General features: G+C 40.8%; 1 protein-coding gene across 1 annotated transcript in view; it reads right to left on the bottom strand.

Moving 5' to 3' along the window:
- URB1 (URB1 ribosome biogenesis homolog) overlaps positions 1-13,976 on the bottom strand; it is a 124,838-nt gene that overhangs the window by 21,686 nt on the left and 89,176 nt on the right. The window contains exons 26-30 of the mRNA XM_007941287.1: positions 10,829-11,022; positions 9,721-9,831; positions 9,427-9,490; positions 6,021-6,192; positions 5,365-5,467 (exon numbers count right to left, since the gene is read on the bottom strand). Coding sequence (XP_007939478.1) covers positions 5,365-5,467; positions 6,021-6,192; positions 9,427-9,490; positions 9,721-9,831; positions 10,829-11,022 — 644 coding nt within the window. The remainder of the gene's footprint in view (positions 1-5,364; positions 5,468-6,020; positions 6,193-9,426; positions 9,491-9,720; positions 9,832-10,828; positions 11,023-13,976) is intronic.

Genomic DNA, 13,976 nt, shown 5'->3' with positions numbered 1-13,976 from the left:
TTTGCTTCGAATGAGAAGTAGCAAAATTTTAAACTTTTTTTTTGTGTGTATCTATTTCCCTGTCCATCTGTGCTTCTAAAATTTTCTATTTTGATGTGAATCATTTTAGTGTAAATAGTACTATTATGCCATCACAAATCCTTTTCAGGATTAGATTTGACATATTGTGTCCATTTTTCTACCTGTATTATACCAGTAACACTTAAAATAGGTTGTATATAGAGACTTAAAGGTAAGGATAATGGTGACTAGCACATTTTCCTGACCTGAAACACCATTTAACTAGTTACCTCTCTTCACAAAAGACCTCCTATGCCTTGACCCCTGCCAAAAAAAAAAAAAAGTCATCATTAAAGATTTTATGAAAAACACTCCATCTTGGCTTTACTATTTTCCTACTAAATATTTTACAAGCCTTTACCTTCTGTCTCCTAAAAGCTTACTGAGAGACAGAGAAGCAGACTAAATAGATTTGTTATAATTTACTAAAAATTACAATGGCAAGCAACTTTGTATTTTTAGACTGTGGAAAATCTATTTTCACATTTGATGAGAAACAGACACTGTCAAAGGATAAGGGGAAAATCAGAAGGACTTCCCAGGCCACACATAATTAGATCTGCCTCATTTAATCTTCTGTGTAATACAATCATCAAGGCAATTAAGATATTGGTTTGCCATAATCGTAATCTGACATTTGCATGAAATGTCCCTTGCTGTCTTGCAAATAAAATCTAGCTTCAGTAATAGAATATAGTGTCCATCAAGATGGGAGCTAGAGCCAACATGAAAGGCTAATAATGGAAAAATCTCTATGAAAACCCAGCCCTCTTTAATCATTTTTGAGGGCAGTGGAGGATCAGCATATTTGTTCACAAATAGGAGAATTTGTGTATAAAAAAAAAATTCTCAAATTTTAAAAAAGGGAAAACAGGACGAGTAGTGGGATGTGGTCTTCCCAATTCATCTAAGTCCAAAGAAAGGAGTGTTTAGTATTACAATGGCCATGCCAATGAGCACAGAAGCAAAGCGTGTGCATCCACCCATACGACCATACCCATGTCCTGTGATTCCTTTCCTGCATGCCAGACTGAGTCATTACAGGCCATAAAAAACAAGTAGGACCTAGGAGAAGATCCAATGCCTAATGGGAAGCTAGAATTTCCACCCTCGCTCAGCAGTTGGAGGCACATCCCCCTTGGGTGTCAATAAAGGACAAGTGCAGAAACAGGATTTCCACCTCCACCAGGCAGTAACAAGGCAGTGCCCCCTTGTTTCCTGACAGAGCAGAGTTAAAAATAAAGTTCTTAAAATGAGCAAATAATAATCAGGCAGGAAGATTTTCACTGTACACCCTTTGGTACCATCTCAATTATGAACTGTTAAAAATTAGACTTCTAATTCTGAGAAAATGGAGTGGACATACATTTTCTGTTCTTCCTGCTAAGTATAATTAAAAACTCGGGATATTAACTATAAAACAAACACAAGACAGCTCTGAAAAGTGGAGAAAAGAAGACAGACCAGTTAGGGACCTCAGAAAGCAAGAAACAACAGGGTGGTGAGTCCCTGGGTTTCCCTTTTACCTGGTGTAGCACAGCCTTCAGCTGAAGCTGCAACCTGAAAACACCAACAGACACAGACAAGAGATACCTGAACAAAAGCCTACTCTCTCCAGTCAAAGGTACAGAGAAGAGGCAACTACAGACAATAAATGCTCTACTCCCACCAAAAACCACAGGAAAACACCGTGGCCCCACCTCACCCATAAAAGCAAAGGCCAAGCCTGGAGTCTAGATTTCTACCTTTGCCATGCTGTTAATGAAGCACTTCAAATCCTTGCCAGAGTGGTTTCAAAAAGGCTAGGCCAAGAGCTGAGACTTTTATTCTCACTGGGAAGTAACAATATGTCCCTTTCACCCCCTACTAGGGTGTCTGAGAAGGCCTCATGAGAGTAAGGACTATCAACACTGCTCTCAAAGGTAACAACGCTGCTCAGCTTTGAGGTCAGTGCAGGCCTTGTAAGAAGCAGTAATCAACCACTCCTCCACCACCAGACAGGAGCACTCAGTGGAGACCTGGTGAGTAACTGGAATTCCCACCCCTGCCAAGCAGTAATGAGGTACACTCTCCCTGCCTCTCAACAAAGGCCAAGTGGGAACTTGGACTTCTACTCAGCAGTTACTTCTACAGGGTAGTAATAAGGCAGTGCCTCCCTCTTCCCTGCCACAGCAAAGTAAAAAAAATCCCACTAAAACAGAAGGTTTCAATAAGACCGAGTCTCCTAAAACCCAAAATGCCCAATTTTCAATTAAAACTCACTCATCTATTAAGAACCAAGGAGATCCATAGATGCCAACATCAGGATGAGAGAGATCTTAGAATTATTTGACAAATATTTTAAAACAGCCATCATAAAAATGCTTCAACAAGAAATTATGAGCATGCTTGAAACAAATGAAGAAACAGAAAGTCTCAATAAAGATATAAAGAAGAACCAAATAGAAATCTTGGAATTGAAAAATATAATAATCAAAATAAAACTCAATGGATGGGCTCAACAGCAAAATGAAGGGATCTGTGAACTAAAGTCAGAATACTAAATATTACCCAATTTGAATAACAAAGAGAAAACGGACTTGAAAACAGAAAAAGAACAGATTCTCAGGGATCTGTGTAACTACTGCAAAAGATCTGAAATTTTATTATTGGAGTCCTGGAAAGAGAGAAGAAAGAGGATGAGGCTGAAAAAATACTTGAGACGTAATGGTGAAGACTTCTCAAAATTGGCAAAAGATATAAACTTACACATTCAAAAAGGTGCATGAATTCCAAACAGAATACATCATTGTCAAACTTCCAAAATTAAAGACAAAGTAAAATATCTTGATAGCAACGAGAAAGAAATGACACCTTACCTTTAGAGGAAAAACAATTCAAATGACAGCAGTTTTCTGTTTGAGGCTAGAAGTGCCCTGACATTCTGAAGTACAGAAAGAAAACTAACCTAGAATCTTATATACTACAAAAATATCCTTTAGGAGGTAAAAGGAAATCAACACATTCTCAGAGGAACAAAACAAAGAGACTTTATCACCAGCAGACATATCCTAAAGAAGAGCATTTAAAGGAAGCTCTCTAAACTAAAAGGAAAAATAAAAGAAGGAATCTAGGAACATTAGGAAGGAAAAAAGAACACAGTAAATAAAACACGAGTGACTACAATATAGTTTTTTTCTTGAATTTTCTAAATTTTGACAGTCAAAGAAAAAACTGTAATACTACTATTGTAGATCTAATTGTATGTAGAGAAATACTTAAAAAAACAGTTACATTATTAATGCAAGAGAGTAAAGGAGCATAAAGGGAGTTGTGGTTTTTACACTTAAACCTGTAAAATGTCAACACTAGTACCATATACCATACTCACTGCCGTCGAGTTGAACCCAACTCATAGTGAACCCTCCTTGGGTTTCCAAGGCAGTATCACTATGGAAGTAGATTGCCCAACCTTCCTTCCAAGGAGTGGCTTGTGGGTTTGAACCACCAGCTTCTGGTTAGCAGTCAAATGCCTTAGTAGATTGTGATAAATTATACACATACCCACACACACACAATACTTAGAGCAACCACTAAAAAAGCTATGAAAACACTACAGATAAAACAGAATTATAAAAAAAGTTCAAATAACTAACAGAAGGTAGGAGAAAGAAAATGAAAAAAAGAAAACCAAAGATAAAATGGCTGACTTAAACCTTAATATGTTGTTGTTGTTGTTTGCCGTCGAGTCGGCCCCGACTCATAGCGACCCCTCCTTGGGTTTCCGAGGCAGTATCACTACGGAAGTAGGATTGCCCAACCTTCCTTCCGAGGAGTGGCTGGTGGGTTTGAACCACCAGCCTTCTGGTTAGCAGTCAAGTGCCTTAGCCACTATGCTACCAGAGCTCCCAAACTTTAATATATCAATAATTAACACTAAATAAAAATGATCTAAATAGATTATAAAGAAATACAATGGCAGAGGGGATTAAAAAACCTAAGCCAACTATGTACTGTCTACCAGAAACTCTCTTCAAATATAACATATGCAATCCCAGGGTATTAATGTCTGATTTACATAGGACCCAGTTATGAATCAACCCTCATAAAGGTCATTATATTAAAAATGTGAAGTATATACAATGGTTTATAATAGCAAATGGGCACTACTCTGTGATATGCACCAGAACATCATTAGTATTATTACTGTATTATTATGTTAAAGATATTTTAGTGTATCTGGAAGTGTTTCTTTAATTTTTTATGAACAGAAAGTTACACTGTACATACTAAGACAAACATCTAATAACTGACAATGGATATGAACTGTACCTAACTGTTCCACTTATGTACAAATTCAACTCAGATACACTTAAGAATGGAACTTGTTTGTAATCTGAGGACTGCCTGTATAGGCATGTCGAAAGTAAAAGAATAAAAAAAGATGTCATCAAACATTAATCAAAAGAAAGCAGGAATGGCTATTTTAACATCAGATAAAGTAAACTTCAGAACAAAGAAAATTACCAGACAGAGAGGGACGTTATATAACAATAATAGGGTCAATCCATCAAGAAGACACAATAATCCTAATGGGTATGCAACAAACAACAGAGCTGTAAAATATGTGAAGAAAAAAACAGATAGTACTGAAAAGGGGTAGATAAATCCACAAATATAGTTGAAGACTTCAACACTTCTCTTTTACCAATTGCTACATAAACCAGATTGAAAATCAGCAAGGATACAGAACTCAACAACACCATCAACTAACTGAATCTATCTGACATTTATAGAACATTCCACTCAACAAGAGCAGAAAACATTCTTTTCAAGGGTCTATAGAATGTAACTTTTTTTTTTGCTTTTTCTCTCCCTCACCCATTCACCCACAAATATTCCTACTCTCAGGCTATTGTATACAAAATATAATTTAAAAAATATTCTTAAACCAAGAAAAAGCCAACCTCAGCAGGCTCTGACTCATTCTCAAGTATAATCTTTCTTATCTGTTGTTATTTGACCACTAAGTAGTAACATTTCAGGACAAAGGATCACTTCTAGGTTTTAAAATTATAAACTTTTAGGTTTCTAAAATTGTAAAATGAAAATCATAGTACATTCAAATCATTACATTATTTTACTGAAAACCACTGGAATGAAAAGGTGAGATTCAGCTGAACATTCTTCAAAATTATTTTCAAAATAAAGGTCACTGTTTCTTGGTAATAAATTGACTTCCATCAAGTCACTGTGCTTATGCCTGAGCCATGCAGAGCAGGAACATTCCCCCCCACACACACACCAAGACAAGGCTGCATTTACCTGGCCTGGTCAATTCACTGAAGAGATGAAGTAGAAAGCAGGGGTCATAAAGGTCATTGAGTTCCACTGTGCTCTTGTCTTTAAATATCAATTCCTGTGCATCCTGAAATAGCCCAAAACAAACAGAAATGCACTATTCAACCTCATAAATACTATGCAAATGTTTACCCACTATTTCTAGAATTCAAATTATTACAAATATTCAAGAATATAAAACACGGTTTTTGCCAAAAAGAAAGAAAGAAACACTACTGGTAAATGCAATGATACATTGGGGATGTGCTTTGAAATAATTTGGGAAAGGGAGACTATATATGACATAAATTTAGCCAGCACTGATCATTGTTAGGGCCTGGTCATGAGTATATATGAATGTCTAGTCTTTGTACCTTTGTATAAGGTTGGAATTTTATGTAATAAAAATTTTATGTAATAAAATTTATGTAATAAAAAATAAAAATAAAAATGTAATAAAATTTATGTAATAAAAAATACAATAAGAAAAACAACACCTGTACTAACTGTCATGATTAAGTTCAGGGTACAACTGGAGCCCTTGTAGGAAACTGAAGCAGAATTCTACCCTCCACCCTCTGTGTTCCCCAACAGCTCTTCCCTCGGCCTCTGAGGAGGAACAACAGTATGTGTGGCCGTACCTCGGCTGGTAGCAGCTTCCGATTCTGGGGAAAATGGAGAATAGTCTTCAGCATCTGGTCCCGATCCAGCAAGCGGAGGATGTCTCCAACACTTGGCTGCTGCCACAGTGACTTACCCAGGCTCCGGCATGTCTTGTGATGCTCCACAGCCGCTGGGCCCCATAGCAGCACCCTAGAGCCAGAGAGGTGAGAGCTGACTGGTCACAGGGTCCCACCAGGAATAGAGTTAATAACCACAATGGTGTGCTAGTCTGAGCATGTTCCAGGTGTTGTATCACTTACTTCCACACAACCTATGAAGTACAGGGTGGTGATAGCATTGGTGATGATGACAGAAACTAACACCTAAGTAGAGTGTATGATGTGCCAGGCATGATTCTAAGCCTTCTGAGTATATTAATTCACTTAATCTTCACAGCTATCCCATAAGGTATGTACTGTTATCTCCATTTTGCAAATGGAGAAAAAGACAGAATTAGGAAAACTGCTCAGCTGGTCCTTTGCTCAAGTTGGTAAGTGGCAGAGCTGAGATTCAAACTTGGGAAGTCTGGTGACAGAGTCATCCTAGACCACAACTGCAGAGCCCTGGCTGCTCAGTGATGCTGCAGGCCTCTCCCTGTCCACACATGGCTGGGAGCAAAGTAGGCCTGTCTGGGCCAGCCCCAAGACTTTACGATGCTGTACCTCTATCATTCACACCTCCCCTTCCCACACTTCAACTGCCCATAGAAGCCTACCTCATCTTCTGGAAAATAACACAAGCCTCCTTCCTGCTTCCTTCTTTGTCCCCGCCATCTCCAACCACACCCTGACCTCCACCATTGCTAGGATGTATTCCCAAGCCCTGCTCTGATGAGGGCCATTTCTCTTCCTGAAATGTCTACCAGCTCTCTGCTTGCTATCTCCTGGAAGAATATGAAAATGTTCAGTCTGGTATTTAAGGCCTTGAACCTGCTTATTTGGCCTTCCCACCACCTATTTCACTGTATGATCCAGAGGAGCTGACCTACTCAACATTCCCTGAAGTACTCCGACTTGCCCACCTCCACGTCACCATGCATGCTGTTCCCTCTGCTGAAGCCCCAGGCTTCTCTGCCACCCTCACTTCAATCAAAGTTCTCCCTATGCTTCAGGAAGTCTCCCAGATGCCCCTAAACACATGCTGCCTTGCTCTTGTGCAAAACAGCTGCTTCAAGCACATGTCTGAATCAGATGCCAATCAAAAGAGTTAAGTTTGTGATAGTCACATCCCCTCAACAGATGGGGGGGACTGTCTCATTCCTCTCAGCGTTCCTCAAAGTGTGAGCACAGGACTGTGCTCAACCAGCATCTATTGAATGAAATTCTTCTAAATACAGACTCATTTTTATGCAAGTAAACAATAGTTACTTGAGATAAAGAAGAGAATAATCATTTTTAAGAGGGCACCGCTGCTGACAATGGTCTCTAGTGAGCAGGCAGCTGATGCAGAGGAAATGCCCTGCAGACAAGCACTCTCACTGGCAAGGGATTCATCTATTGAGTGTCACAGAGCTCTTCAGCATGCTCCCGTAATTCAGCCTGCCTCTTCATCTGAGTGTGCTAGAGCGACACTCACTTTGATCCGAGAGGTTCTGTGCTCCTCAGACACACAAAGCCCAGTGAGTCCCACACCCTCATCATACTCTGCTCCTGGGAACTGAGTCTACACTCCTTTCATAGCCAACTCTGTTCATGTGGAAACTCACTTGACTTTTAATCTCTGACTAAGAGGGTGTTTGAATGCAGAAATGGATAGCTAGAACAGCTCTCTCTTTGCTGTGATAAAAACTGCTTCCAATTTCCCTCTCCCTTATATATGCAGGGACACTTCTAGCCCAGAAATGGTACAACTGGCTTGCCACCAACTCCAAAGCATCAAGAGTGAGGCCAAAGCATAAGAGGAAAAGAAAAGAATGTTTAGCCAAGACCTGGGTATTCTTAAGAGGCAGAAGATGTCTGTGTTTTTTAATCTATCAATTTTTTTTGGAGGGCATGTCTGGGCTTGTGACAGTTGGAGCTGTGTGTCAACTTGGCTGGACCACAATTCTGTGTGGTTTAAGCTGCTGTGATGTGGTTATTCCCATGAGGGGATCAGATGATTATGTTTGAGCAGGCAATCTGTTGAAAGGGAGTTTCCTTAGGGGTGTGGCCTGCTTCCGGTATATCTAAGGACATGCTGGGAAAAGAGACATTCTTCTGCGGATTGGCATTCTGTTGTGCTGCCTACAACTGTCTGTGAGTGAACAGTCCACCATTCAGCCTGGAGATCTTGGATTCATCATTCATTGGAGTCAACAGCTGGTGTACTGCCTGCCAGCCTTGAGCTCCAAAGCCCCTGCGGTTGCAAGAGTCTGAAAAGCCTCCAGCTTAACATGGAAGAGCCTCCAGCTTGACGTTTGATCCAGGAACTTTGGACTTGCCAGCTTCTATTAAGTGTGTGAGCCATTTTGCCTAAGATAAATTTCTCTATATATACATACATATATATAAGCTTTACTGGTTTTGTTTCTCTAGAGAATTCCATCTAACATAGGGCTAATATAAACTGTACCCTGAAAAAAAGTATTTTGCAATGGAAGTAGTTTTTTCTTCCCTGTAGAGATATCCTTAAACTATTCCTCTCAGGCCAGTTAGCTCACTTCCTATGTGAACAATAAAACCCTTCCTCATGCAAATATACATATTGAACTGATGTTAAGTTGCAGATCCCAAGAGATAAGGAGAAAATAAGAACCTAGGGAAGCAAAGAGAACAATCCAAAAATGCATTCTATGAACTGCACATTTCATCAAGTGCCTTCTTAATCTCAGCACTCACAAAGAGTGGACAGCTTTTGATGTGAGGCAGTGCTTAAGGGAAAGGCATCAAGCCCAGCTCATTGGGGCCCAAGTGTGCCAGCTAAGTAGGCCAGGGAGCAGCCCCTGGGAACCCAGGAAGAGACAAGACAGAGATAGACAGACAGACAGATCCACTCACATAGCCAAGGGAAGAAAGCAGAAATAATGTTCAGTCAGTACTGCTCAATTTTCTCCCTCCCAAGTCCCCATCTCATAAGTCATTTCCATCTAAAGACAAGTGAAAAAGAGAAATGGTTTCAGAAAAATCAAAACTAAACCAAGACGTGCCAGCCGGGAGTAGTCAGGACCAGGCCTAGGACACCAACCCCAATGCCAATCCCTCAGCAGGGCAGCTAGGCCAGGCAGTTCCTGCCAACAGAGACAGTCCTATGGTGTTAGGCCAGGCTTTTCCTGGGGCAACCTACACTGCAGCTGGTGTCTGAGCCAAAGGAGTTCACCCTGTCCTAAGAACCAGAAAGGAAAGAGAGAAATTTCAAGTACGGAGCTCACTCTGAAGTGTGAGCCACAGTCTCCAAGCTGGTGCTCACCTGAAGTTGATGAGGCTGAGGTCATTCTTTTCATACTCCCGGAGAAGTAGTAAAATCTTCTGGTCTAGAAGTCAATTGAGAGTGTGTTTAACAAGCTGAGTCCCTTATGCATTCTCCCACAATACATTACCTTGTTCTCACATACTCCGCAGGGTCCCACCCGTCCTCACATCCTCACCCAGGTTACACCTCCATCCTCACACACTCCCTGAATCATACACCCTATCCTCACATTGTCACTGAGATCACACCTCCATCCTTGCATTCTCACTCAAGTCACATTCACATTCTCACCCAAGATGCTGAGTGTGGCACCATAGGCCCCAAGAAGCACTGCAAAGTGGCTGCTCTCACAGACAGAGGGGCACATCTTTACTATCGCCAACATCAGGTCCACCAGCGCTTCTGTAAGGAAACAACACTGAAATGCACAGACCTTCAGAGGGTGCACATTCAGAGCAAAAGTCGAAGGCAGTGTTTCAGAAAACATGGCTTCGCTTTTTCCCTGTATTTTATAATTTATTTATTTTTTTTTTAAATTAAACATATCTCCACAATTCCCTCTCTTCCGAGGTCCCTGACCAGGCATGGTATTAGTCCCTCTCTACTCCCCCTCTTGCTTTTAAGCCACTAGATCTTTACTAAGCAATTTCCCCCCCCATGTTTATGTTATCAAAATCTCTAATAATTCTACTCTTACCTGAAAAGAATGCCAAAGCCCCTTTTATCCTCCTACCACCCATACTACTAATTTGGATAGTGGTCTTCTTCAATTTTGGAATTTACTGCAATTTTGTGGTGATTTCTAATGGATCTGGGATGCTAATTTTGTCTCTCTAACCAAAGTATGGCTTGGAGACAGAGGAAACTTGGAATATCTTCTCTGGCATCTATCTGCCAGGGCCCAGGCCACACTGGGGACTCCTGGGCATTAAACACTTACTGAATTAGGGGAAGAGCCTAAACTGAAACTTGAACTGAAGCATTCCCTAGCAGTGAACTGTCAACAGGGATGTTTTAACCCTTTTCCCTTGTTCAGTTTCAATCTTCCCATTAAGATTCACACATCTAAACAATTTCCCTCAGGTAAGACACCCACAATTCTTTTCACTCCTTCTTACTTCCCTAACTCCTCGATTTTAACACTCGCCCACAATAAGACTGAAAGATCTCAAACGCACTTCTGTAAGACAGAATGGGCCTTGAAAAGGGGCTACATTGTGTTTGTCCAAGGAAACATTTCTTGGGTATGGACTGACGGCAACAGAACATTCCAATTATGTTTCAGCAGTGCTTCCTTAACTCTGCAAACACATGGAGATAAACATCGATGCACAACTTGTTTGACAAAACCAGGAGGTAAAAACTTATATCTGAAATGGGAAGGTGGGGAAAAGATCACCTTTTACTTGGCTGTCTGGGTTTTCCTCTCCTTCGGACTTCAGCATACTTGACAAAAATAGAGAATGCTGGATGAGCATCATGTGAACCACAGAGAGCTGGATGAACTTGGTGCGTAGGGGTCTTTCCGGGAAATACAGGAGCTGTATAGCATCATGGAGTGCCTTTAAGAACGTGTGGTCCTGATAACGGAATCTAAGAGGCAAAGGAATAAAGAATTTCACTAAAAGTCAAAAAAAGAAACAAACAAAAAAACTCAGTTGCTGTCAAATCAACACTGACTCACGTGACCCCATGTATCAGAGTAGAACTGTTCTCCACAGGGTTCTCAATGGCTGAGTTTTCCTCTTAGGCAACTTTGGGTGGACTCAAACCTCTAACCTTCAGGTACTGGTGCAATGGTTTAGTGTTCAGTTGCTATCCAAAGATTGGAAGTTTGAACCCACCAGCCACTCCATGGGAAAAAGATGAAGCAGTCTGCTTCTGTAAAGATTACAGCCTTGGAAAACTTATGGGGCAGTTCTACTCTGTCCTATAGGGTTGCTATGAGTTAAAATTAACTCAGTGACACACAACAAGAAAAAGTGTGCTATCTATACCACCCAGGGACTTCTGAACTTTACATAACTATCTGATACACATTACCTAGGTTCCACCATTAACATCATATTAAACTTGCTTTATCATATATTCATTCCATTCAACCATGACCAGGAGTACTTTTGAACACAAAGGAGGGACTAAAGTGTATGTATATTTTTGACAACACAAACATCAACTATTTCTCTCTGTCAAAAAGGTTATAACTCTCCTGAGGTTGAGCTCTGTCACACTCATACGGTGAGTTAGGGAAGTGAGGAGGGCTGAAAACTATCTTCCTGCTTATGTGAAATGCCAAGAGGCAGCAGAACAGCCAAGCTTGAGTATAAGATGACCCTTGCCAGGTCAGTTCAAATTCACATTCACACAGAGCTGCTTCCTCCCTTCCTTTCAGCTACTCATCCATCAAAGGGTTCAGAAGTGTGTTTTTTTATGTCTCGTTACTGTTGTTAGGTGCCACTGAGCTGCCTCCGACTCAAAGTGACCCTATGCACAGCAGAACAAAACATTGCCTGGTCCTGTGCCGGTTCCACGATCCTTGCTATACTTGAGCCCATCGCTGCAGCCACTGGGTCAATCCATGTTGTTGAGGGCCTTCACCTCTTTCGTCGACCCTCCACCTTATAAGCATGACATTCTTCTCCAGAGAATGGTCCTTTCTGATAACATGGCCAAAGTAGGTGAGACAAAGTCTGGCCATTCTTCCTTTCAAGGAGCATTCCGGCTGTACTTCTTCCAGGACAGATTTGTTAGTTCCTTTAGCAGTCCATGGTCCTTTCAGCATTCTTCGCCAGCACCACAACTCAAAAGCATCCACTCTTCTTTGGTCTTCCTTTCTATGTCTTAAATCTCCTCAAAACCCACGAAGGGAATGGCAGCATCATGCTCAAGATAAACCAAGCTTTTTCAGTTGTACATGAATAATGTTAAGAATCACTTAGCAAACAGTGGGCATTCTAGAAACAAAAATTAACCAAAACTGAACAAAATGTTACCTTTCCATAACGGTAATCAATAGTTGCCAATCAATAACCTGACTCACCTTCACTTTTTTCTTTCCTGTGGTATAGTTTTTCTCTATTTCAAGTTTACAGATAATCAGGGAAATGAAATTAATAGCCAGAATCAAATACCATTTCATGACTCTCTGATTGCCAAAAATGAAGGAGTGTGACCACATCAAGCACTAGCACGGACATGAAGAAAAATGAACTCACTCAAATTCTCTCAACAACTCTGGATAGTAATGTGAACATCAGGTAAAACTGAGGTGTGTCCACACTAAAAGCCAGCAACTCTCCTTCCCTGAGACACTCTGACACATGTGCACCAAAACACCTGTGATGCTGACTGCAGGACTATTTACAATAGCAAAAGAAAAAGCAATAATCTCGATGTCCAGCAGTAGGGGATGGTTAAACAAAGTATGGTACAATCGTAAGATGGCCTACTCTATAGCAGTAAAAATAAATGATTTAAAAATGCATGGATTGTGGATAAATCAAAAACATTTACATGAAAAAAGAACATACATAGAATGATTGTTGTTGTTAGCTGCCATTGAGTCAGCTCCCAACTCCATGCACAACAGAATGACCTGCTGCCCGATGCTGCATCATCCCCATGATCATGATTAGCTGGGTATCGGACTGTTATCCAGAGACATTTCATTGACTGATTTTCAGAAGTAGACTATCAGGCCTTTCTTCCTAGTCTGTTTTAGCCGGAAGCTCCACTGAAACTTGTTCAGCATTGCAGCAACATGCAAGCTTCCACTGATAGATGGGTGACGGCCACCTGTGTGACACACTGGCTGGAAATTTGTGTAAAATATCAAACTTCCTAAACAATATTATTTATTGTTTAGAGAGACATACTGACACATAACCAAAATGTGAAAACCCATATGGGCATGACAGAGCTCAACCTCAGGAGAGTGATACCTTTTGCAGAGAGGGGAAAGGGAATGAACTGGAACAAATACAGAACACTGGCAGCACCTATTAAATGTAGGTGCTAAGATATGTGCTAAGACTATTTGCTGCACATTTCTGTATTTTTTAAATATTTCATTTTTTAAGGGCTGCTTCTCTCATCACCATCAGAAGCACACTGTGTGTCAACAGGCAAATTGTTTACCCTCTCAACAACCCATGCCTTCTTTCTCTCTAAAATGGGAAAGACATCTGCTTTACACATACTCAGTGCAATGGATCACTTTTATAGTGTTTCTAGACATGGTCTCGTAACTCCCACCAAATGACTAGATGGGACTATGCAAATGAAGTGATTGTGGCCCACCAAGGGGACTGGCAAGCTTGCTAATAATGTACCCTTGTGGAGTGGAACCATGCAAATTAGGTGTACAGAATCCTAATAAGGGGATTGGTCAGTTTTGCCATCTCTCTAGGCATAGCAGCAGTCAGGACATTAGACGATGTGTAGCATTGGGAAAGTCAACTGCGAAGGAACTGTATCAAGTGCTGAGGAGCAAGGATATCTCCTTGAGGACTAAGGTTCACCTGACACAAGCCATGATATTTCCAGTT

Source organism: Orycteropus afer, unplaced genomic scaffold, assembly GCF_000298275.1.
Source record: "Orycteropus afer afer isolate SDZICR_OR568_19922 unplaced genomic scaffold, OryAfe1.0 scaffold00078, whole genome shotgun sequence".
In the NCBI taxonomy this organism is placed as follows: Eukaryota; Metazoa; Chordata; class Mammalia; order Tubulidentata; family Orycteropodidae; genus Orycteropus; species Orycteropus afer.
Note: the sequence above shows the minus strand (reverse complement) of the source record. Positions and strands in the feature narration are given on the sequence as shown.